The 25,093-nt window shown below is 47.0% G+C and overlaps 1 protein-coding gene across 3 annotated transcripts in view; it reads left to right on the forward strand.

The window, feature by feature from the left end:
- Positions 1-523: 523 nt before the first annotated feature.
- IGDCC4 (immunoglobulin superfamily DCC subclass member 4) overlaps positions 524-25,093 on the forward strand; it is a 94,353-nt gene continuing 69,783 nt past the window's right edge. For 2 of the 3 annotated variants that reach the window (XM_066328216.1, XM_066328218.1), the window contains exon 1: positions 524-1,190. In XM_066328216.1, the coding sequence (XP_066184313.1) occupies positions 1,082-1,190 (109 nt within the window). In that variant the 5' untranslated portion in view covers positions 524-1,081. Of the gene's footprint in view, positions 1,191-10,944; positions 11,052-25,093 lie in introns of those variants that run through there. The other variant, XM_066328217.1, reaches the window with a different exon arrangement.

Consider the following 25,093-nt stretch of genomic DNA (forward strand, 5'->3'; position numbering starts at 1 on the left):
TTGGCATCATTTGCCCTCAGGATTACACCTGCACCTGTGGGTTTACGCACACGCATGTGGTGCGAGTTTGTGTCTGGGACCCAGCCAAGCCAAACCGGGAGGCAGCAACTTTGGACTCCGTCTCTCATCTCCTTGCCTCATTTCCACCGCTTGGCTCAGCTGGTGGGTAGATCCTGCCTTTCTCAGAGCGACGGGATGCAGACATGCCACACCATGTATTGTATTTTCTTTTACAGTCGGCTGATAAGCACAGGCTAGGCTATGACGGCCGATGAACGATATACACCTGAAGGAGCTGTGGCCCGAAAGTGAACCCCAGCAAAGCCGTGGCGATGCTGTCCGCGGTGTCCGTGTGCTCCGCGGTGCAGGCGGCTCGGCGCGGTGAGCTCCGGCAGCCCCGACGGGCAGCGGCGCCGGAGGCGGCCCCGGCAGCACCGCGGCCGCGGGAGCTGCGCCGTGCCCTCCGCGCTCACCCGTGCCAAACCAGAGAACCAAAACCTAAAGAGATAGAGGGTGGAAGTGCAATTTAAAAAGCCACATAAAGTGTTGTAGATGTTTGTGGCTTGTGGAGCTGCTGGCGGGCGGAGTCGTCCCGCACCTGCCGTTCACCCCCTGAGGGAGCGGGGCCACTCCCGGGGCCGGCTGAGGCAGCACCGTGAGGGGAGCGCGGCGGCTGCAGGCGGCCCGCTACACTCCCCGCTCACCCTTGGCAAAAACGGAAACAAATACTAAACAGATTTAAGAAAAAAAAAAAAATCTTTAAAAACCCTACATAAAACGCTATAAATGTTCGTGGCTTGCGGAGCCGCCGGCGGGCGGAGGAGCCCCGCACCTGCCGTCCCCCACCCTGAGGGAAGGCGGCCGCTCCCCCCGCCGCGGGCTGGCGACAACCTGTTGGTGCGGGCGCTGCCGGGCGGCGGGAGGAGCCCCTCGGAGGGGCGGCCGGGCCGCTGACAAAGGCGGAGCAGCGGCAGCCCAGGGCCGCCCCCGGCAGCGGGGCCCGGCGGGCAGCGCGGGGCTGGGGCCGGGGCGCTCGCACAAGATGGCGGTGGGGCGGCGGGAGAGCGCGCTCCCCTCGTAGATGTGGCCGCGGCGGCCCCTGCTCCCGGCGCCCGGCGGGGCTTACATGGCGCTGGAGGACCTGCTGCTTTGTCTCTGCTTCTCCGCCCTCGCCGTCCTGGCCGTGCAAGGTGGGTGAAGAGGGAGAGGAGGGAGGGAAAAGGTCGGTGCCCCCCAGCCCCGCGGGCGGCCGCCGTGCCACCTGCGCTCCACATGGGCAGCGGGCGGCTCCGCGGGGATGCGCTCTCTGGCCGCTCGCCCGCTCTGCCAGCCCTCCTTCCCCTTTAGTGGCCATTTACCCCGGTCGTCCTTTTCTCCCCTTAGTGGCCGTCCCGTCCCTCTGTGGCCATTCCCCCCACCCTCTCCTTATCCCCTTCTTTCCTCCCAAGTCGAACGATAGCTGTGCTCGTGGCCCATGCCCAGATGGTGATTCCTTTGGGATCATCATTCGGGGGGATGACACTGGGGGTGACACTGTCCCGCTTTGAGGGTGACACTCCCCGCAGGAACTCCCGTCAGTGTATGAGCTGGGGAGGACAGCAGACCAGCAGCAGCAGCATTCCACGGCCTCTGCCTGGACAGTGGCAAGTTTTCTCCTTGGAAGGGACAGTGCCTGTGCCAGGGTGGTGGGGAATAAAGCGCTTGTCCAGCGCAGGGTGTCCCAGAGCACGCCCAAGTGTCCAGCCAGGCCGTGCAGGAGCCCCTCGCCTCTCTTGCCCTGCTCCCACGGGCGTGGGGCACACGGGTGGGCAGATGTCCCGTTGGTCAAGGAGGTGACCCAGGAATAGCCGTGCTCCTCGTGTTTTGCAATGGTTACGCAAACGGCGCCGTGTGAGGGCACACGTACGCGGCCGCCGGGCGCGTTGGTGGCTTTTCTGTGGTTGCCATCGAAGTTTGCATTGAGGGTCAGCTGAGCTGTCGGACCGTGGGATGTGGGGTTCCTTCTCTGTGTGTGCACAACCTGCAAAAGGTTTTGTTCTCATCCTCGAGAAGGGTTTGGAAAGGTATAGACTGGCAGTACCATACCAAAAAATGTGAGCGTGTGCCAGGGACTTGCTCTGGTTTAAATCCCCCCTAAACAGGGTATTGTGGTGGAGGAGCAATCCCTATGTCATTGTACATTTTTATTCCTTTTATGATGCATTCAGGTTCAGCAGAGCATAATAACAGCACGTGGACGGCTGCAGGGTTGTTTTTCTTTTCTTTCTTTTTTCCTCAGAACCTTGTGAGCTCCTGTTAGGGGTAGGTTATGGTTCAACATAGGTGCAGCTTTATGGTGGCTGTTGTGGAAGTGAATAACGGTCCATGTAAATGGCCCATTGTCACCAGTGAGTGTGGGTTTTCCTAGATGGGTGGCAGGCTGTGACCCCACCAGCAGCAGTCGAGCAGGTAGGCTGGACTGAGTGGGAGCTCTGCCTCCTGTGTGTTTGAGCAAACAGCTAAGTGAATCCCAAGGCTTGTAATGGAGAACAGTGATTTAAAAAAAAAAAAAAAAAAACAAAAAAACAAACAAACAAAAAAAAACCCCGAAAAAATGGGGCTGTTGGAGTGGATGTTGTTTTTCCAGACCCACTTCAACCAGAAAACTTCAGATTCTTTGCGAGAATTTGCAGTCGTGGCTTCTTAGTGTTTCTTGCAAGCAATTAGGCAACTAGTGAGAATTGTTACTGTTTGTTTTCTAACAATGGGCCACATCTTATATGGGGAGGCAGCGAGTGTGTCTGCACAGTGCTTGGATGTGCCTCTGGGTACGTGTGGATGTGCTTTCCAACAGGTGGGTTTGATTCTGAAAAGAAAAACATGGACTTGTTTCAATCTGAAATTAATTTGGCAGAGGGTTGAAATGGTTTTGGGAAAGTCTGTGTTTGATCCCAAAGCTGCACATGTTTTGATCCAAAGTTCAAGTCTCGCTGGGTATGAGGTACCTAGGAGAGAAGTAGAGTGGAAAACCTTCCCTCCTCTGGACTTTATGGAAGCAGTGCCAGTGTACACTTGGTGGGGATGTGAGCCAGTGTTTTTGAGAGCCTTTTGCTGACTTTGAGCCTGTTTTCACTGCAGTAGCAGGAAAGGGGTTTAAGGAAATAAACACTAAACAAGGGGGCTGTCGTGATTCCTTTCCTTAGGGCTCTCTACAGGGGACGTGTTGGTGGGAAGCGTGCTAAGCTTTCCATCCGAGGGATCAGCTGAAATCCATCTGGGTTTGTGTAGTTCGGTTTTGTGGTTGAGCTCTCCTGCTATAGAACAGATTTCCTTTTTCGACATCACCTCAACTTGAGTTGTGATTTGTTTTATCCTTCCTGTCGCGTTCGCCTTGGCGGCGTGACCCCGCTGCCTGCCGCGAGAGCCTTGTGCCGGGGAAATCGGCGTTCCCATTGTTAGGAATCGCGTGTCCCTGCTCCCTGCTGCTGCGCTTCGCAGGATGCCACCTGCCTGCGGCTCCGCCGGCCCTGTCACCGCGGCGTTGCGGTGTCACCGGGATGGGCGGTGCAGGGAAGGCGTGTGTTCCCTACAGCCCTCAGGAAAAGGGGGACACTGGCAGTGCCAAACGTCGTGCTCACAGCGCTGGCGACGCGTCGCCTGTATCCCGTTTCCAAGGGGCAGCGTTCCGGAGCTTGGAGCTCGCTGCCCTTGTGCCGTGGCTGTTGTGACAGCCGGTCTCCGAGCCAGGCAGGGGCTGCTCCGGCGTGGGGAATGCTTTTGCTGACATTTCTCTCTTTCTTTTCTGATGTGTGAAACTGAAGGAGAACCTGCTCGCGCTGCGTTTTGGTTTTGTCTCTCCTGTTTTCCTTAGGGGCTTTTTTTGAGTGGTATTTGTTTGGGTTTTTAGGGGTTTTTTGTGCCTTCACTGCCTTGAAGTCCAAAGTGAAGCGGAACAGTCTCATTTTCGGGCACATCCCCCTCTTTTGCAGCTGTAGCAGGTTTGATCTGCTGTGGGGGTCCCGTGGGGGTGGGCGACTGGGGATGACTTTCCCTGGGGATGAAGGGAGATGATTTTCCCTGTGTGCAGCCTGATTTGGACATGGAGGCAGCTTTTGTGGGACAACACAGGTGTCTCTGCACTGCGGGCACCAGGGCCCCCTGAGTTTGTGAAGAGTGCCCACTGTTTTCCTGGGCCAGTTACTTCATCTGCTCTGGCATCCTCATGGCCCATCTTTAGCCAAACCTGAAGACGCTTCTCTCTGTCCAAGGGGAGGATGAAATCCATCAATAAGTATTCAGCACATATATGATCTTTCTCACTCTAGTGCACAGCTATCCTGAGGGCAGAGTGTTGTGTTGTCCCACGGGTTTGTGACTCCTGATACCATATTGCTAGCCAGATGATTTGAATTCTTACCTCCCTCGGAGCTTCTTTTCCAAGGCTGGCTGTTCTCCCAGGGAAAAAATCCAGGTGCTTGTGAACCAGTCTGGGCATTTGCAGGGAGATGCTGCTTGCACGATTTATACGCTCCTCTCCTGGTTAAATGGCTTCAAGGCCATTAAGCCTAGTCATGGTTATATAATTAAGATGGGAATTAATATTTAATCTGATTGTAATTTGTTGCTGGAATCCATCCCAAACTGTATCTCTGCATGAGGTGAGTGGGTACCTGAGGGAAAACTGAGGCCAGTGTTACATGCAGAGTATTTTTTGCATGGACACTGGAAATTACAAGTCTGCCTTGGGTGACAGAGAAACCCTAACCTTTCTTGGGTGACAGAGAAACCCTGAGTGATCATAGTCATTTTGTTATCAGTAGGAAGCAAATGTTTGTTTTATAGTCAGCTGTAATACTAGAGGGGATATGGTAAATCCTTGTTATCAGTGTTTGCCAAGTGCAGGTTGGGCCAAAATCAACTCTGGTGCAATTTTGTTACTTTCTGGAGAAGAACTGGATCCACTTGGCTACAGTATTTTTAGCTAGTTTTTGAAGGTGAAGAGGTGTAATTATCCCATCCAGTTGTCTATCCATCTCCCTTTTCTTTTTCTCAACAACGCCTAGACCTGCTGGTCAGTCATAACTAGTTTGGACTTGGAGAATTCAGTTTTGGAAATTCAGTGACCAAGTGGAGGAGGGAGATGGAGTTTCTGCATGGACTGAAGGAGAGGCGCTGGGAGACCCGTGTGTGGAGAAACCTGGAATGCCTCAATGGCAGGAAGAGCTTTGAGCAGATGATGAACCTTGTTTGGGTAGAACTGGGCAATCCACTCACGAGACAGAAAACTGCAGGAAATCGCAATCTCAAGTCCTTGTATTCATTTGTTTATTTTTGAAGTCTTTTCTGCTGTAAAACATGACTTACGATTACACCAGCATTCACGTTACGTGGCTTGGTGTTTGTTTTGCTTTCCTCTCTTTTTGGGAAAGCACTTCCAAACACAGGATTTGGATCTACTGTGACTTTGGCTTTTTTCATTGTCTCTGTGTTGGTCACTTGCTGTCTCTGCCTCAGTTTCCCCACTTGTTCCCACTCAGCAGAGGATGCTGTTACACACTGCAAACATGAAGAACACCATCACTTTAAGTCCCTTTCTTGCATTTATTAAATCCCTGGAGTAAGTGACCTCCAAGTGCTGCTTGTGCTTTTCTGACGTAACAGCTTGTTGGTGAGAGGATCCACAATTGCTAAAGCTGAATCTGCCACCTTCATAGAAAACGGCATTGAGCTGTGTTTTCACAAGCCTTTCTAGAGCTGCCAAACCCTCCAGCAGACACGGGGGGATGTCTGAAGAGCTCCTAATTTGTCTGACTATCACTACTATGCTGAAGTCATCCTTGAAACAATGTTGAATTTCCTAATTCTGAAAAGTAATGGAGGCTTCAAAGAGAAGGATGAGCTGGTCACTTTTTCCTTGCAGGAAGGCAAAAATCTGCTGGAGTTGCAGCTGCTGAGAAGGGAAATTCCATGGGAGAGCCAGACCAGGTGTCTATCTAACACTGTCCTGTTTGCAGGTGTCAGGACAGTTTGTGAGTGTGTAGGTCGTGGAGCTTCTCCCTTGGACGTGTTTTTGTTCATGTCACTGATGCCCTTTGGTGTTTCTGTTTGAGTCAGATCCTCTCCTGCACCTAATCCATGTGATCCTGCTGTTGTGATATGGGCTTGCTTTATCTGAGAAGTTCAGCAGCTGCCCTGTCTTATCTCCGTGGGTAATAAACATACTTTGTGGTGGTTATGATAAGCAATTACTGTGTTCCAGGGAAACTTTCATATCAGATGTTCTCAAATTATTTTAAAAATCTTTATCAGCATTTTAAACACCACTGCCTGTTATTGCCGTATGAAATTCAGCTGAGCTATGGAATAACCTGGTTTACTCTATCTTTTTTTGCTTTTTCATGTTTTAATTTTTTTCCCAGATCTTTCAGGGAGTTCTTGAGGACAGGCCATTAATATTAAAGGTGTGTTAAAGATATGTGAGCATCCCCAAGGTTTGCTCGCAGCCCAGATTGGTGGGAGAATTAAAATCTAGCATGTGAAGTATTGCATTTGTGCTCAGTCTGCTGTGGCTCTTTCCCTTGTTCTGACGGACTTCCCTGGTCTCATTTCCTGCTCGGGTCTTTGAACCCCGTTCCCGCTGGAGTTGGGATGGCTTAGCACCTTGTTAAATGTGAGACTTTGGGAAATTCAGCAGGTAAAATGGTGCTGGGATGGCAGAACTTGGTGGAGCAAACCTGGGATGCAGAAGCAATGCCAGGCTGGCAGCAGAGATGTGATAAAGTCTTTCATCTGTTTCACCGTGTGCTGGGAAATGTGCATCCTTGATCGTTTCTAAATTGACTGTCGATAGATGATCAAGTTAATTGGTGTGACCAGAAGGTCATTACTTAATGAAATGGATTTCCCATTGCCCTGTCAATACGCTGAGAGGTTTGGCAAAATCTGATTGTCCGTGTACATAGGACTTTGATAAATCTTCTTTTTTAAGAGGCATCATCAGTGCTTACAGGTTCCAAAATGACCTCAGGTGTTGCACTGAAGGCAGGACTGTCCTCTCTGTGGCTCTTGGATACAGCTGCAGAATGGGTGCGTGTATTTTCCAGACAAAAGTGGAATTTTCTCTGATAGTAAAACTAGTCAAGAGCTCACTGATTATTTTTTTTCCTGTGCATGTGAGAAGGCTTTTATGTTCTTTTGGAAATCTTTGTCTCTTTTTAGCTGATGGTCTAGTGAAAATGTGCTCTCACCTTTCTTGGGATTATCTGTGCTGCTTTAAAGGAATGATGAGCATAGACCCAGAGGGACTGGGCCAGTTTGAGCCCATTTCTGTGCCCTGGCAGTCCTACCTGTCTGTCTGTCTGTGGCAAAGCCTTGAAAGAGCTTGTAACAAAGGGACGAGGAGCTTTTCATGGAAAGAAAAACCAAACCAAGGACTGGGGAGGGCAGAGAATGAGCAGGTGTTCAGGCTGATGTCAGCGTGTGCTTTGGGGATGGGACCTGCTCCTGTGTGGGAGATAAGGGGCTCGTTGGAAGTTATCTTCAGCAGAGGGGTACAGAGTGTGGCCAGGGATGGAGGACCTGGGACTGCTCCATTGTTTTTCTGCTTGACAGGTATTTCCCCTTGTCACAGAGGCTGGGGCAGCCGTGCTGTAGGAGAATTCAGGCTGTGACAGGAGGGTGATCATATCCTCCACGGGTCTCTGTGGCTTGTGGAGACGCTTCTGAAGGCACTTTGTGTTGTTCCATAGCAAGGCATCTTGGCAAAAGACCCTCAGATAAGACAAAAGGGGAAAAAGAATCCCAGGATCTGATCCAACACCGGCTCCTTTGCTGGATTGGCAAAAATTGTTTAGATTTTCCCTCCCAAGAATGGTTTTGTAAACATAATACTGCCCATTAGGCATGTAAATTACTGTCATTGGTGGCAATTGTTGTGATGGAAAGATAAGTATCTTGAAACTCTGGTTTGATTTACCCCTCCTGCCCCCCCTCCCCAGCTTGCTAACCAGTTGTTTGTGTCAGTGCTGATTGCGGCTTTTGTCAGAGAAATCAAAATATTGATAACATTTGTTTAGCTCTGTGTTCCCTAGGTCACAGTAAACGCAACTTTTCTTTCTTTTCCTTTGTACTCTTTCTCTCTGTACCGAAAACAAAAGGAACTGTTCCTCAAGAAGATGAACCATACGTTCTCAAAGTCAAAAGTCATCCGCTTGAAGAGGGTCCTTAGGAGCAGACTTCCTATCTGGAGGCTTTCCTCAAGAGTCTGTCAGTGGAAAATCTGGCGAGCAGCATTACCACAAGTACTTGTGGAGTTTTCTTTACATGCAAAGTGGGGAGAGATGGAAGTTTCTCCCAGCTGCGGGCAGAGAAGAGCTTCTCATTTATTTCATGCTTGTGGCTGCTGCCAGGATTTGCTGTTTAGCAGCAGAGGAGTTAAGTGAGGGGTGAAAGGCTTCAGCAACACTTCAGCATCTGGGCGTGAGGCTGAGCTGTCAGATCATTCTTTGTTTTTTACACCGGAGAAGGCACTTGGGATAGTTTAAGGCAAGCAGTATATTGTGCTGTCTTCTTGTGTACTGTGTGCAGCTGACACGTTTCTTCTTCCAGGTTTCACGGTTGTGCTTGAAAAAGAGCATCTCTTAAAAAGCAACACCCACTTCTGCCTTAAACATTTGCTGTGGGAGCTTGTCCATCACAGCCCCTCGGGAGGCTGGTTTGGCATCCTGGCTCAGCGACGTGCACCTTCAGTTTGAGTTCACCCAGCTGGGGTTTAGAGGGGTGTGTGGGGACTGGTATGAAGAGCCTCCCTGGGAGGATGTGTACACTCAGTGAATTTCCTGATAACCTGCTCTTTACTGAGCTGAGTACATGAAGGTCCTTGGGTCTTTCACCTGTTTTCCATCCAGAATCTCAGCCTTCTGTAGTAACAGTAGTAAGTAAGCCCTGCTGTTCTCAGCAGTCAGGTGTTTGCTCAGCTGGGAAAATCTTTTACTGCTTCAGTTCAAAGCCTGGCTTCTTGGATCTGGACCGTGCAGATCCCTAGGGCATCAGTTCCCCCAGCTCAGTGCAGAGCTGCCATTCAGTGCTGGATGTGGCTTTCCAGATGTGGTGGGATCAGTGCCAGCCAAGGGAAAAGTAAAGAAACCTTCAGCTCCAAGAGCGTCTCTTTGCAGAGCAGCCCAGCTGTTGCCGAGGCAGATTTGGGATGTTGCACTAGGATCCTCACATGCAGCAAACCAGAGGAAGCATCAGGATGGGGCACACAGAACGGCCAAATTAGTATTTGGTATGTGGTATGTGCAGGCTTGTAAATAAAAATTCCTGAGTACTTTTTTGTGTATTTGAAAGTTTGTGAGGTTTAAAAAAAAGACTGCCCTCATAGGGAGTATTTTCTTCTCATGAGAAACTTGTTGGACTGCAAATTTGACAGAACTAATTTTTATAGCATTTCCTAAGTTGAACTAATTGTGTCTTTTGGAAGGAGGAAGACAACAATGTGGATGTGTGTTTTTATAAAGATTTCATTATAAAGGTGACTTGGATTATCCTCCAAGTTATCTGAGCCATGTAAACGTTTCTGTGGAAAATGCAAGTGATTACAGGCTGGTGACTAGCTAATAATCTTTGGCTAATATGAGTTGGGCTCAATTAATGTTAATCCCTGCTCAACAGTAGTAAAAGTTGGATAAAGGAGATTTTGTGAGGCTGTTGTTGACCTGAACGTGAGAATGATCACACAGGATCATAGTCCCTGAAATAAAACTGGCTCTCTGGAAGAGACGTCATTCTTATCATTGTTTCTAACAGTAGAGAAGGAGCTATTCAAAGTGGCCCAAAAGTGCCTGGTTATGAAGATGAGGATTTCTCATCTTCATGGTGTGTTATGTGCTGAGGCATAACAGACCTCGTTATAGGAGGAGCAGGACTAATTAGTTTAGATTAATGGAAATAAATCTGGTTTTAGCAATAAATGGGGTTGGATTCCTTGGTCCACAGCAGCCACCATCTATAGCACTCATCTTGAAGTCGGATGCACAGAGGCAAAACCCTCCTCACTGCTGAGAAAGTTTTTGTTGAAATCTCAACGTAAGTCCAAGTGTTGTTTTCAGATGTGTTTTGGTGAGATAAGCAGAAGCCCAGAGACAGCCAGGGAGAGGCATCCTGTGTGACCCTGTAGCCCTGTTGATCCAGGAGGGCCCCAAAGTGGTGTGACAGTCCCCACAGAAATTCTGCTGCTCTCATACTCTGTGTCGAAAGTGTGTCCTTCACCATTTGGAAGCAGACTCGGGCCTTTTACTGCTTTGTCCTCAAACTGTCAGGTTTCAGCTGGCTGCAGCTTTGGAAAACAGGAAGATTTATGTGCTCTGAAGAGAAACTTGCACTGACAGTGGGTAAATGCTGGAAAGTTAAACGGCCAAATAGATGTGAAGCATTTTTGAAATAGGTTATGAAATATATTTTCCTCCTGTTGTTGTGATAGATATGAGTTTAAGTTTGGAAATGGAAGGGCAGATTTTCACCCATTCTGACCCTCAGTCTTAACCATGTTCAAAGTTTGTCCTGCTCCTTGTTTTCCTCCACCTTCATGTGCATCCCTGTAGCCACAGATATGGCTGTTATGTTGCTATTTTTCCTAACACAATCCCTGAGCTGTAAGAGGTCACTTTGCTCTTTCAATGATGCCTGAGTTTCCAGATCACAACCAGAGAATGCCTTTTCAAACAGGACTAGGTAAGAAGTTAAGCCAGGAGCATTTAAGTCCCAAAGTGGTCAAGTCCTTGGTAAGATCATGCACGCCTAGTTGTGAGCACCGCTTTGACTTAACAGTTTGTCATCTCCCATTTTATTATTTTCTCTGTCAAACCTGCCCTTTTATCTGCTGTTGTCCCAGCAAGGCTGGCTGGCTGCATAGATAACATACCTATGGGGTTAGGTGATAACAGAAAGAAGCAGAGCAGGTCTGGATAAAGCAGGGGTGGTCCACGCCCATGGAGGGAGCTGGTGTCAGGCACTGCAGCTGTAGCCAGGCAGTGAAGCCCAGATGGGTTTTGTGACTTCCCGAAGGACTTGTGGTGGGTGGTGGCAAGGCTGGTGCTTTGTCAGGACTGCCCACGCTGTTTGTTCTCTGCAAAATTAACCCCTGCCCTCAGCCCCCCTCACCTTTGCCTTGTGTTCCTGTGCTGTGTGGGTGGCTTGTGTGTCCTTGTGTCCTCCCAGGGAAGTGACACCTCTCTTGGGGCAGTGCAGGCTTGCAGTGACAGTTGTCTGCACTGAGCAATTAAAATGTACTTTTCCATTCGTTCTCTTCATTGCTGTTCTGAATTGTCTTCTCTTCCCCTGTGTGCTGGCTCATTATTCCTTATTAATTCATGGTTTGTGCAATTACCTGGGAAATGCAGTAGAGTTGGCAGGAATTTGACGAGCCTGACTTCTCTTCTTGGGAGTAGATAACTTCCTTCTGGTGCCTGGGAGAGTTGGTTCTTGTCCTCTCTGAGTGACAAGTTGCATATCCAGGCCTCTCTGCAGGACACCTTGGCTGTCTGGAGAGAGCTGGAATGCACAAGGAGCAGGGAGAGGGTCTGTATGTGTATTTCCTTGTGTACCTGGTAAGATTGAAACCAGAGCTGTTCTTTGACATTCTGTAGCTGCTCTGCATTATGGCACTTCACACCCTGTCCTGAAGACACGCTCCAGACTTGCGCCCCAGCCTATCAAGAGCAAACAAGAGAGGCTCTTTGCTTAACTTTAGAAGACAGAATTGTACAATAAGTAGTTCTAAATACATGCCAGGGGGTTTTGTTTGTTGTGAAAGCTTTCAGCTCAGTCTGAGGAGTGCGTGTGTCTTGGGTTGTCACCGAAGTGACACTCCTGCAGAAGGTTCTTCACCCCTTTTTTTTTGAAGACAGTATTTCAGATAAGAGCAGAGATGTGATCTGGTCTCTTTCTGCAAGGAGAAAGCCAGCACACAGCAAGATAAGAGAGCTGTCACTGATTAAAATGTGACAGTTTGGCTGCTTGTACCTTGTGTTTTATTGGCAAATCTGTTGTGCCCCTGGTTTTCCCGTATGAATGCTCCTCCTTTTTAAGGGTTGTGTTCATGCACTGGCTTCCCAGCTCCTAGGAAGGACCTCTTCTTGATGGAAGCTGAGCTAAGCTGCTTCCTGGATGGCTTCACACCTAGACTTCAGGCTGTTGGTAGAGATGGAGCTTTACCAGCCCTTCTCCTTCCATTTTTATTTTCAGGTGAACTGCCGAATCTCATTACCCACGGCAGTGGCAGGGCTTTGAAGATTTCTGACCTAATTATCTCATTTGCACTGCGAGTAGCAGTAAAATCCATGTGCTGTCAGGGGGACATGTGCTGACACGTTGTGGGAGAAACAGACCCTGTGAGAGGGCTCCTGCAGAGGGTTTGCTCCCCACAGTGCAGACTGAACTGGTGCTTTCCTGCCAGACCTGGATGGGCTGAATGAGGTATAAATGAGAAATTACCACGTTCTGGACTCTTCAATCGCCTTTTTTGGGTGATGTTCATGGAGGTCCAGCTCAGAAGGGGCTGGTCCATTGTCTGTGGAGGGCTGTTAGGTTGTGGCATAATGTGCAATTAAGAAAGTGGTGGGTTAAATGTAGCAAGTTTCAGTGATAGTTAAGAGCTGCAATAGAAAGCATTATTTGCACATAATTTCTGAGGCTCTCTAAGAATGGTGTCTCTGTATTTATGCCTGGATATAAGGAATCCTCTGTTTGAGTGAAAACAGATGAAAATATTGTCTAGCTGTTCCCACCCTGCAATATTAATGAAGTGTTGCTACCTCTCTTGTGGGCAAGGAGCTTGTGAGGTAGATGTGGTCTAAGTAACACTAAACTGTAGCAAGAAGGCAAGAAAAAGGAGTGTAGGAATATTTGGTACCTTGATCATCAGCTGAAGGCAGAAGGATGAGAAATGTCTTTGATGATTAATGTCTTTGATCTTGAAGATGATGAAAAATTCAGAAACATTAGAGTGTCCTCCATCCGGGTACAATTTCTTGGGCTTCTTGGGTCGGTATCTCTGTGCTTCCTGTACCTTATGGAAACAGTAAAAACCATGGTTAAAAAGGATTAGGGTGATAGTTTGTTTTCAGATGCTACAGGTAGCTGTCCCTGAGGGGGCCTTTAAGAGCTGTTTTCTCTGACCTCCTCTCTAAGCTGTTGTTCAGTCACCTCCCAAATTTCTGTGCTGTTGTGGATCAGTGGAAAGCAGCAGATCCGTTCCTGTGACAGAATTGGGACCTGTCACAAAAGTTTGGCAAAGTGCTGCTTCCCCCTGGCATAGTGTGAGGGTCTGAGTGAACCCTCCCAGTACTGATCTGGTGTGAAGCCAACCAGTCTCCCCAAATACTGCTTATTCCTCGCAGCTCTCCCTGTGACTTGTCTATCCAGACCACTGCTTGCTGTGTAAAACGAGTGTGCAAAATCAAGTAATCTTGTACATCTTGAGTATTGTTTTCCCTTTCTGTGGTTCCAGATAGCAGCTGGGAGAAAGTTGGTTTGGAAAACAAAGCTGTTAGGAACTGTTTGTTTAGACACAAGGCAAAATGAAAGTGAAAAACATAATCTGTCTGTCCCCCTCTGCCTCCCACCTTCTTTTTGTTTAAAATGTCCACATGCTATTTACTTTGAATAAACAAAAGATGTTTCTTATAAGCTGGTGTTTGCTAGTAGGGGTATGTGATTTATTAGGAAACAGAAATCCCTGCTCGTGCCCATGTTTTCAAACTGGAGGAAGAGTTCATAATTTTATAGACCTTTCAAGAACAGAATTTCTAAAGCAAACAGTGGGGAACTGTTAAATTATAGCCATGTAAAACAACAGTGTAATAGTGTGATTGCTCAGTAGTAATGGCTTTATTATTCTGTAACAAATAGGAGTACTTTGGGCTGCTGGGAGATAACGTGGCTCTTCCGAGATAGCTTTGGAGCTCATTCAGAGGAGAAGCCCATTTTAGATTGTTCTTTTCCTCATGTTAAGGAGATAAGGAGTGTAGGGGTGTTCCCTTACCCCAGCTTTCTTTCAGGATCAGGGAAGGTGCAGCGGCCAGAACAGCAATTTACAGTTTGTCTCTAGAGCCTGAGAGCCACTGGAGTTTCACATTGTCCCCCTGAGTTAGACAGGGTGTCACTTCACCAGCATTTGCTTGGGGTGTCTTTGTGCCTTGTTTTGCCTTTAGGGTGAGTGGGAGGGCGATCATTTACCCCCAAGCCGTGGAGGATGGGGGCTGTGTCCGTGCCTCTCAGCCCTGTGAGAGGTCACAAGCCCTGCAGGACTCCAGTCATGCAGTGCAGTGTTCAGGCCAGGGGTTTTGGGAAGGACCTGCTGGAGGTGCTGCTGAATTCTTCAAACCCCTGGGCATGAGCAGAAACGTCCTCGGAGTGCCTGGCACTGTCATGTCTGGATCCTGCTTCATCTACTCCTTGCTTCTCACATGAAGCTTGAGCAAGTTGGGATGCCAGATGCCTGGCCTTGCCTCTGTCTTCCACGTGTCTGTCACCTCTGGATGTTGGTGATGATGCAGATGGCTGTTGGAGGATGGTCTGTGCTCCCTCGTGCAGCTCTGCCAGCTGTGGCTGTGTCAGTCACTTTGTCACTGCAGGTAGTGAGTGTGAGGTACGAGAGGCTGGGTGGTCTCAGCTGGAGCTCCTGCTTTCTCCGGCCTTGCAGTTCCCGTGTGTGTGTGAGGATGCCTGCCTGGAGCCTGGGTGGGATCCCTGACAGATGCATGCGTGGTGCCCTGGCCCTCCTCCAGCTCCCAGTCATTGCAGTGACCTCTGCTGAGACACGTGTGTTGAAAGGGACCCATCTCCTGTGTTTGTTCCTTTCTTTCTCCTGGTTCTCAACTTTTGCCTGGTATATTAGGCTTATTTCTGGCTGTTCTACACATGTGTCTGCGGGAAAACCTTATGACAGCTTAGTTGGGCTCTTGGAAGAAATTATCTGTGCAAAGAGAGCCATGGCTTGTAATGAAATAGCTTTACAGTGACATCGTTTTACATCGTTTTAGTGCTGCAGTGTGTCTGTGCTGGTTTTCAGGTTATTCCTGGGCTAAAAATATGGCTCATTAAGACTTCTGGAACAGGATGTGACCATATTTTAAAGACATTCCTATGTGTTACTACAAAGTGATTTAACTGATCGCATTCGGAGACCTACTTTGTAGGATCCTTCATCTGAAGAGGAAGTTGAGGAGAGAATTAAGAGTGTGTGTTTCTGATGGTGAGAATGTGGTGCTGGTATGGGAGGGCTTGGGAGCTTCACTGGTGCTGACTGATCAAAGCCACTGGACCAGCTACTTCATTTCTGGTCTTCTCTGCCCCCAGGCAGCAAGAGAGTCAGAACTGCATGGAAAAGAGTTTCACCACCCATTTCATTTGAAGCTGGATGAGCTTGAGATGTGTTCAACAAACGGACAGTAGCCTTTCTGCCTTCCTTCTCCCTGGGGACAGCTTTGACGTGGATGGGAAGCTACAGATGGGGCCCAAGGCAGAAATGCAAATAGGCAGGGCTGTGATACGAAGCATTTGGCAACATCGCAGGCTTAAAAGCTTCGTCCCCACGGCTGCTTGATCCTGCTTTCTCAGTTGTGCTGACACAGCTGGTTGTGGGCTGTACTGTGAACTGTGCGAGCGGAGCTTTGACCTCAAAACTGTGGGATTAGGGCCTTTGCTGCTGGCACCGTGAAGCTGGCCCAGCCCAGAGCTGCTGTGGAGAAGCCCTCCGAGATGTTCTCTGTGGTTACAGTTTTGCAGAGAAGAGCAGCAGCGAGCACAAACAGCTAATTAGTTTTTATAACCCTCTTTTGTTTGCTTTTGAAGACACGAGGCTTTGGTTTGCTGGCTTGGCTCCCGTTCAGTGTGGTGACAATGTCAGCGCGGGTGTGTGGAGCTCAGGTTACCCAGGGAGAGTTCAGACAGGTTTGGTTTCAGTACAGGTCCTGTCCCTGAGCTGTTCCAGCACTTTCCTGACAGGAGGCAATCAGTGTCACAACAGGTTTGGCCCTGAGACTGTGGAAAAAAACCAAGTGGGTTGGAGGGGCAGATCTCCCCCAGTAATGAGTTCCGTGGTGGGCTGACTGGTTTTTGTAGATGAAAAGGTCAGATCTGTTGCCTGGGTTATGTAGAAAGGTTTTGCTCTGGAACAGCCTGCTCCTGATGAGCTCCCATCTCTGCTGAGCTGCCAGGCACTGCTCTAGACAATGCTTTTCCTACAGTTTCCTCATCAGTGAATGTTGGAGGGGTCACTTTTTCCTAAATATTCCATTGTTGGGTGTTGAAGAATTTTCTTTTTAGTTATGCTCATTTGAGGCTGTGAAGTTTTGAGTTCATATCAGCAACTTGGACAGCTTTAAACCCCCCCTGGTTTTGAGCCTGCCCTACTTGGAGTTTGGTTTTAATCACAAGTTTTAACAAATTGAGTCTATTGAAAACATTCTCATTGAAACACCCTCATTTTTTTTTCTCAGAAGCCGTTAGCTGTCTTCAGGAAACAATATTTTAATTGAAGCCATGATAAAAGCAGAGCGGCAGTGGTTGTTGTAAAGCTTAATTTATTAAACAGCCTTGTTTTTAATGCAAAAAAAATCTGCAGAGAAGAAAAAAAAGCTACGTGCTTTAAAACTGTCAAAATAAAACCTACAACTTTGAAGTCTTAAAATACTTTGGGAAATGCTGGATGTTTTTGACTGGTTATATGGAACAGCTGAACTGACTTAACTGGAACAAAATTAGAGGAACAAAGAGGTTTTGTTTCCAGAGTGTATTCTTTGCCCTTTGACAGTGCTGTCTGGCTCACACTCCAAGTTAGATACATGGAGCAGGTCACTGTCAGCTTCCCCCCACTTTGGTTACTTTCCACATATCCAACCCCACTGGAACAACAAAATTATGCTTAAAACCCAGCAAAAATTATAGGAATATTCAGGGGCAAAAGCAGAATCTGAACATGCAGTAACTATTGGGTTGGTTTTTTTGAAGGAGTCTGAGTCTCATAATGGTGCCACGTGTCAGTGCTGAGTTTGGGGATACTTCAGGTTAGCAGGGCTAATCATCCTGGCTGGTGATTGATGCTGCATCCCACACAACTGGACCTTCTCAGCATGCTCTTGAACAGACTTGTTTTCCGTGGAAGATGCTCTGAAAGTGTCCCAGTGAACTCTTCCCGTGTACTCAGCAGCTTTCATCACCAAAAGGTGAGAAGCTGTTTGTGCACAGGGGGTTATCCCTGGCTTGGTACTGGCACTCCGGCTCTGGGAGGTGCCCGTGTGCTCTGTTCTTCTGTCATTCTGGGCTATTTGCCTGAAAACAGCCTCTCTGAAAAGTTTGTCTCCTGTTAAGGAAGGGCAGACAGCAGGACGAGATGAGCAGCTGAGAAACAGGGCTCTTGTTTCCATGCAAATATCCTATAAAGATCAAAAGAGGGAAAGAAGAGTGTTCAGAGATGGAGTCTGCCAGCAGAAAGGCTCCAGAGTAGTTTTCCATGAGTAGCATCAAGTCCATGTGAATGTAATTTTTACACTGTTGTTGCTGTGGGTCTCATGGGTGAGTCACAGATACTCCTTTTGTTTTGGACCTCTCCAGGGCTAAATCCTTCTCTCTGTGGGAATTTTGCTGCTGAATTCACTACCAGAGAATTAGGGCTTTTAGGATCTGGTGCTGAAATGATTTACCTCTTATTCCTGAATCTCAGCTTGTACAGGAGGTAGGATGCAAATGAACTCAAGAGGCGCCTTGTGTGTCCCTGGGTGTACCACTGTGTCTGACTCTGAGGACACTGAGTTTCACTGGCTGTAGGACTGCACTCTGGTTTTTTTTCCTGATGCATGGGAGGGTGCTTGCTTCCCTTGCTGTGCCACCTAAGCAAGCTGGGAAGGTGTCAGAGAGTGGGAAGTCCAGCTAAGACCACTAGGAAAACAGTGTTGTGAGCAGCAGCCTCGCTGGAGCTGACTTGGAAGGCCTTGGGGAGGAGTTGGGCCTGGAGACAGAGTCTGTGATGTGCTTGAATTGATGTGTCAGTGGCAAAGAGCTCTTGGGGACTCGCTGCCATTCGCTGCAGCAGGAGCTGGGGTGGTTTAAGACTTGGCTGCTCAGAGCTGCCTGCAATAGAGGGAACCAGACTGATAATAAAGGCAACAGGAATAAATATATACATCTGCCTCTTCCATCACTGCCCCCAGCAAGGCAGAAACCTCCCTTCATCAGCATTCGTGTCCTTTTCACCTACGGTATCGAGCTGAGTTGCAAGCCAGTTCAATGCTGGAGCAGATGCACACTGAATTTAGTAGGTTGCTTAGAAATAAGTATCAGCAAGATGTCAGAGAGGTTAGGCTCATTATGAGATCTCATTAATTCTGTGAAATACCCTGTAGAGAATATATTAATATTCTTATTCTGTTGACATATATTAACATACATAATAGTTGTATAATTGTTACTAATAATTATGATAATAGTAAGTTTCTACTCGTAGACAAGTCAAAATGGATATTCAGAAGTCCCTGTAGGTGCTTCTAACCCGCAGTTGATGGACAGAGGTGCTGGTGCCTACGGTGTGGTGAGGAGTGCCAGTTCCTCTGCCTGCTCCTGCATGGCAGTAACATGAGCCTGGGGGCCAGATTTCACAGGTACAGTTGCTGTCTCTGCTGCTTGGTTGGGTCAGGAAGTTCCTGTGCTTTTAGCTGGGAATTACCCTGGCATTTGCTGCTGTTCAGCAGAAGCACCTGAATTTGATGTGCCTGCTCTTGTGCTGTTGCAGTGGTGCAAAAATAAAAGTCACCTTTGGGCTAAAACATTGGTTTGCAGAAGCCCATTCTGCTTTGCCTTGCAGAGAGATCACTGTCAGTAACAGTCTCATCTGGGGGTCTCCTTTCTTACCCACTCCAGGCTTTTCAGATCCCTACCCTAGAAGAGATAAAGGTCTTGGTTGCGTGTGTTATGTGTGCACAGTTGCCACCCTACTAGGCCAAATCTTGCCATTAGTTCTAACAGAAAACCAGAGGGTGCCCTGATTTTTAAATCATTAAAAGAACTCAAAGACACACGGATCTTGAAAGGTTCTGGATTAAAATGTGTTCTTCTGTTTTCTTAAATATAAGACCTGCTAACAAGCACACAGAGACCCACAGCGATTACAATTCAAAGCTTGGTTCAAAGGGTAAAGCTCTTCTTGATTTATTGGAGAACATTACTCTGTGGCATATCTGAAAGCCAGATACAGGGTGACAAACCAGCAGGATTATGGCAAAGCAGTAATATTCAGGATTGTCCAAAGAAAGATTAACTTTTCCAGCCAAGTTTTACTGATGCAAATTGCCACCCGCTGTGTTGCAATAAAGAGCAGAAATAACTAAATATGAAATGCTGACTCGTAAAGGGGAGAGTCATCTAAAGTGCTTTGTGTTGCAAGATTTCATGAAAATGGTTTTGAAATGTTCTGCTGCATTTACCTTACAGAGAGGCCAGTTGTGCCAGCTGGCAGGTGCTCTGGGCAGTGCATCATCCTGGAGCTGTTCAGGGTGGAGCCTGAGCACTGGAACATCCCGTCCGGCTCACAGGGGTCATGACAGGATTGTTCCCACTAGTGCCTTTTTTTTCTTTTCTTTCCTTTTTTTTTTTAATAAATATTTTTTAAAAGGCTTTGTCCAGTGTAGGTATAAAAGTCTCCAGCTTGGTTTCAGTCTCTTTTTTTCTGGGCAACAGTTCCAAATCACTCGCTTCCCTGGCAGGGGGATGGCTCTCTAAAGTACATCTTAGAGTTCTTGGTCCTTAGGATCAATGCAAGTTGTGTTCAGTGAAGGTCTCTTTCATTAAGCTCATCTTATACAATATAAAGGACATTTTTCTTCCTAGTGTGACCCCATTGCTCTGTGTTGTAGGTAACTTGCATCCAGGTGCCCAGTGTTACAGTTCCTGTTTCCTTTATGAATTGCTCTTTCTACTGCTCCCTTTTTTTTTTTCTTTTTCTTTTTTTTTTTTCTTTTTGGTTTTTTTTCAGTAGCCTGCATTGAAGTTGTGTGTTTTTTACAATAGACATCTTGGGCTGGTTTTTTTTTTTGTGTTCATGAAACATCCAGTACAGTTTTGCAAGACCACCCTGAGTTAAACTCTACAGCCTGTAGACCTTGTCCTGCTCAAGCTCAGAGGTTATGATTTCCCTGGGTTTTGCCAAGGCGCTGCTGGGCTGGGTCCAAAAGGTGAATTCAGACACCACCCAGCTTCTCTGGAACTTTGTTTCCAGCTTCAGTCCTTGAGTTCTCTCCCCCCAGTCTAATTAAACCCTGCTGTAATGAATGCTGTGAAGCCAGCTGCCATGCTTTGGCAGGTAGCAAGCGCAGGGCAGTGAAACCTCCAGCTAATCCATCCGTGCTATGAAGTCATAAGAATCTTGTTAATTTTTAAAAAGCTCTTGATGCCCGCTAATCCAAATCAATTTTAATTTCTTTCTTAAAGTCGTGCTTCCATTTAAGCTTCAGCTAAGAATTACAGCTAATTTGTTCGATTTTATAACAGTATAATTGAAAAAGTGATTTTAATGTCCTGGCAACCATATTCCCTTTCTTTGGTTGTTAATGAAAGAATCCATTAAAGTTAAATGATTTGGGCACAGATTCAAGTTGAATTGCCTGAATATTCTAGGGGAGTGTTTCTGACCATCTGCTGCTCTGTCATTGGCGTTTGTGTTGTAAATGGGACCGAGAGAAGGACTTCACAGGTCTTGTTCAAACCATTAAGCGTAAAATATCATTTTAATTTTCTGATCTCGGTGTAAGCAGTGGAAATACTCCTGGGACTCGGGACTGCTCCGGTCTGTGGGATCCTGCACTCATAAATATCACTGCTGAGCAGTGCTCCCACATCCTTTGCAGGGGATCTTGTGGCTCTTTGTATTGATTATAGTGCATCATTCAGCAGCAGGTTGTAAGCTCCTTTTAATGACAGGCAAGACAACTGGAAGGGGAGCCTGTGAAGGGGAAGGCACACGTGATGGAGAAGTGTTTTTCCCGCTGCCTGCAGTCACACTCTCCGTTTCTGTCTGGCTGCCATCGGAGCGGTGCGTCCTGGGGAGGGTTGGTGAGCGTGAACAGACACAACTAATAAATTCCAGCAGCTGTTGTCACTCCTTTGCAGAGAGCCAGGCTGGGCGAGCTGGGGCCGAGCTGGCACTCCAAGCACAAGCCTTGTACACCTAAGCAGGGGCAGAGTCAAAGGGCTTGTGTCCTTTCTCTGTAATTCTTCCTCTTTCCTTTGCTGCTGAGCTTTCTTGCTGTCCTCGGTGACATGCAACATGCCCGACATGCTGGGAAGCAAGATGGACAGTGAACCAGGCTGTGAAATTCACTGAGGTGCCTCTGACTCTCACTGGAGGTGGATCAGTATTTGGGTGCACCATTAATGCTGGAAGTGTGTCTGTCTTGCAATGTGAAAAAAAAGAAAATAAGATTACAAGTGTGTTTCTTTTGAAATTGTAAATATAGGCCAAGTTTCTGGAGGTCTTTAAAATGAGAGAGAAGCAGGATAGGCTCTCTCTGCTTGCTCCACAGCTTTACACTGCATTTTGTGTGTAAAATTTAGAGTTAGAAATACTAAGGAATTGTCTGGTAAAGAGGACAGGATGTATTAGCTGGGAAGTTTGGCTGATGGTTTCAGACTTGGAGTGGGGACACTTTCATTCCTCTGACTTTTCCCAAGGTTTAGCATTGAGTATACTGCCTTTTTTTTTTTTTTTTTTTTTTTTTTTTTTTTTAATACTGTAGGGTGGTGAGAACTTGACTGATAAAATATTCACTGTCGGAACTGAACATTTTTCAATTTAACGTATTTATATTTGCACCTTTGGAATATGCAAAGCCATTAATCCAGAGGGAAAGAGCTACGAAATACTCTAAAACTGTAGCCCACAGTTGAAGAATTTTTGTGTATTTATTTGGCAATATTAGTTTCTGGTTAAGTGACTATTCTCAAGAGGGATGATACTGAAGCTTGTATCATGCTGCATATTTTTAGCTTTCTCAGGCATGAAGAGATGAAAGTATATTCTAAAAGTATGCTAAAACTGAAATGTTCTAACAGGAGATCTTCTTTCAGACTCCTCTGTGTCCTTTGCAGTTAAAGTATGCGTATGATGAAGAAAAATCAGGAACTTGTGCATCTGACAAAAGCAAAAAATAACTGGGTTTTCTTTCCAACATCAGTGAAAAATGCAGGAAGTCATTATGTGTTCAAACGGGTGTCGGTGAGATCATGCAAATCCAAGGCAGTCGTTTTAGTCTGCAAATCTCAGGCTCATTCAGCCTGGACCCTCGGCAGCACAATTACAGTCACTGCAGCAAATGGGCCTTCTGATGTTAACACCAGCAGATAACAAAAATAGCATTTAATAACTTTCATTAGAGTTAGTGTTTCTAGGGCTTTGGGGCTTTGCTCTTTCAAATAATTTACATAATTTGCAGGTACAAGCTGCTGTGCCAGACTGTCCCATCTGATTCTCTCTCTGATCAGAGCATATTAATGCACTTGTTTGATGGTCTGTTACCAATAATTACCTTGGATTGCATTAGGAGCATTTCCAGCATTGCAGCTGGTCTGTATTTTTCTCTGAGTGTATTTCAGGGCCCAATTACAGGACTCTGATGTGTTATTGTTCCAGTGTGCTTGTTCAAGCTTGTAATTTTAATGTGCCTCCACACTGTAAATCTCTGAATGCAAACCCAGGGCTCTGTCCTGGGTTCCCCATTGTCCTGGGTTGTAGTTTAGGGTGTATTCTATCACCATCTTCAGTTAATGGCCCATCAATGCCTTTTGCATGACTCAGAGATAACTCCCTCCGGGCGTTATCTCTCTCTTTAATGGGCCATTAAGGCTCTCTTCCATGACTCATCATCCCATTGTGAGATGCTCCGCCCATGGGGAAGAGCCAAGCATTCTCACCTGGATATAAGCTGGGATTTGAGACAGTAGAAGCAGCCCTCTTCCACTGGATTCCCAGAGGACCGGAGCTACCAGACCTTTCTACAAGATTTCTGTTTCAAGAAGACCACCTCGTCTGGACTGTTTCCATCACCCTGATCAGGTTGTATTCTGACTCTGTCACTGGTTTTTCTTTTTGTATTTATTTTATTTTATTCTATTTTATTTTCCTTTTCTTCTCATTAAATTTTATTTCTGACTTAGAGCCTCTTACTTAGTTTGTTTTTAAACCACAACATATTTTTGGCGCCCAACGTGGGGCAGAGGCAATAAGAAAAGTCAGAAATTACAATCTTATTGAGGACACCTGTCTGTTATGATGCCCAACATGCTTACATGTGTCTTATACCTATCTCTCTATATTTTTCCAAACGTGGGGCACTATCTGCCGGCATTAATGCTCCTGCATAGACCAGGATATGGTACTAAAATTGCTTTACTGGTCTATTATGTCAATTGCTTGATAAAATCTGAGGCAATGAACATTATTCAGAATATATACCCAGTTTTGTATTCTTGTTCTAGTCTAGGATGCTACGTCTGGAGCCTCAACAATCTCACCCAGCCCCTGTGGGGAGGAGTAAAGAATGATTTTTTCCAGCTTTTCAGGAAGGACACAGCAGTTTTTGAAAATATTGAGTACCCTCTGGATGCCAAGGACAGCATGATGTTCTTGTTAGTCTTGCTTGGTTTTCTCTGTACGGCCCGCACCATGCTTAAAATCAAAACACTACATGGTGTGTTGGAGCATGTTCTTAAAGAAGTAGAAGAGATAAAAAGAAGCAAAGCAATAACATCGACGACTACACAGACTCTCACAGAGGAAAAAGGAACCAAAAGTGCTGTCAGCATCTCCACACAAACCGTCACTGAACCGGAACAGCCTAAACCAGTAGCAGTTGCCACCACTCAGAAGAAGAAATCAAGGAGCAAATCAGTCCGCATAGCGACTGACGAGGATGGAGCAGGACCTTCGCACTCAGCTGAAGAGACAGAGACAGAAATCATCACCCGCTCTCTATCTCTGGGTGAGCTGCGTGACCTGCGAAGGGAATTCACCCGCCAGACCAACAAGTCCATCCTCACCTGGCTGCTCCGCATCTGGGATGCTGCAGCCAATGACACCATTCTGGATGGAACTGAGGCCAGGCAACTGGGATCACTGTCCCGCGATGTGGTCATTGACCAGGGAATTGGAAAAACCCAAGAAACTCTCAGCCTCTGGCAGCGACTGCTAACAAGTGTGAAAGACAGATACCTTTGTAAAGAAGACCTCCTAGTGCACCAAGGAAAATGGAACACAATAGAACAAGGTATCCGATGCCTAAGGGAATTGGCTGTGCTGGAGATCATTTTTGCAGAAGATGAGAGATTTCCTAAGAACCCAGATGATATCCAGTGCACATCACGGATGTGGTTGAGATTTGCACGGCTTGGACCAGAAATGTACTCGCGTTACCTGGCAACACTGCAATGGAGAGAAGGTGAGGACAAAGTGGGTGTCCTGGCTAATAAACTAAGGATTTACGAGGACACTGTCACCGCCCCAGTTCGTGCCCATGTCTCATCTGTGGAAACAAGACTGGCTGAGCAAGTCAGGAACTTAATTGAAGAAAGCCATCAGAAACTGAAAAAAGAACTTAAGGAAAAAATTTACGATATTTCACCAGAGCCGACAAGAGTCTCTGCGATTAGGAGCAGGCGTCCCCCAGCCAGGGAGAGAGGATACACACCCCGAGGTAACCTTTGGTCTTTTCTTCGGGAGCATGAAGAAGATATGAAGAAGTGGGATGGAAAACCTACCTCCTCCTTAGCAGCCCGGGTACGTGAACTGAAAAGAGAAATGCCTACAACAAAAAGCTCATCTAGAATCAGTGTTGCTCCGGTCTCTCGTGCACAGAACTCCAGACGTTACAGGAATGATGATATGACTGATCCTCTTGAAGGAACCTCAGCAACTCATTTACAGGAAGAGAACAACGTATGCAATGACCAGGAATAGGGGGGCCCTGCCTCTAGCCAGGAAGAGGAAAGGGACAATCGAATCTACTGGACTGTGTGGATCCGATGGCCTGGCACATCTGACCCACAAAGATATACGGCATTGGTTGACACT

This window comes from Sylvia atricapilla, chromosome 13 (assembly GCF_009819655.1).
Source record: "Sylvia atricapilla isolate bSylAtr1 chromosome 13, bSylAtr1.pri, whole genome shotgun sequence".
Lineage (NCBI taxonomy): Eukaryota > Metazoa > Chordata > Aves > Passeriformes > Sylviidae > Sylvia > Sylvia atricapilla.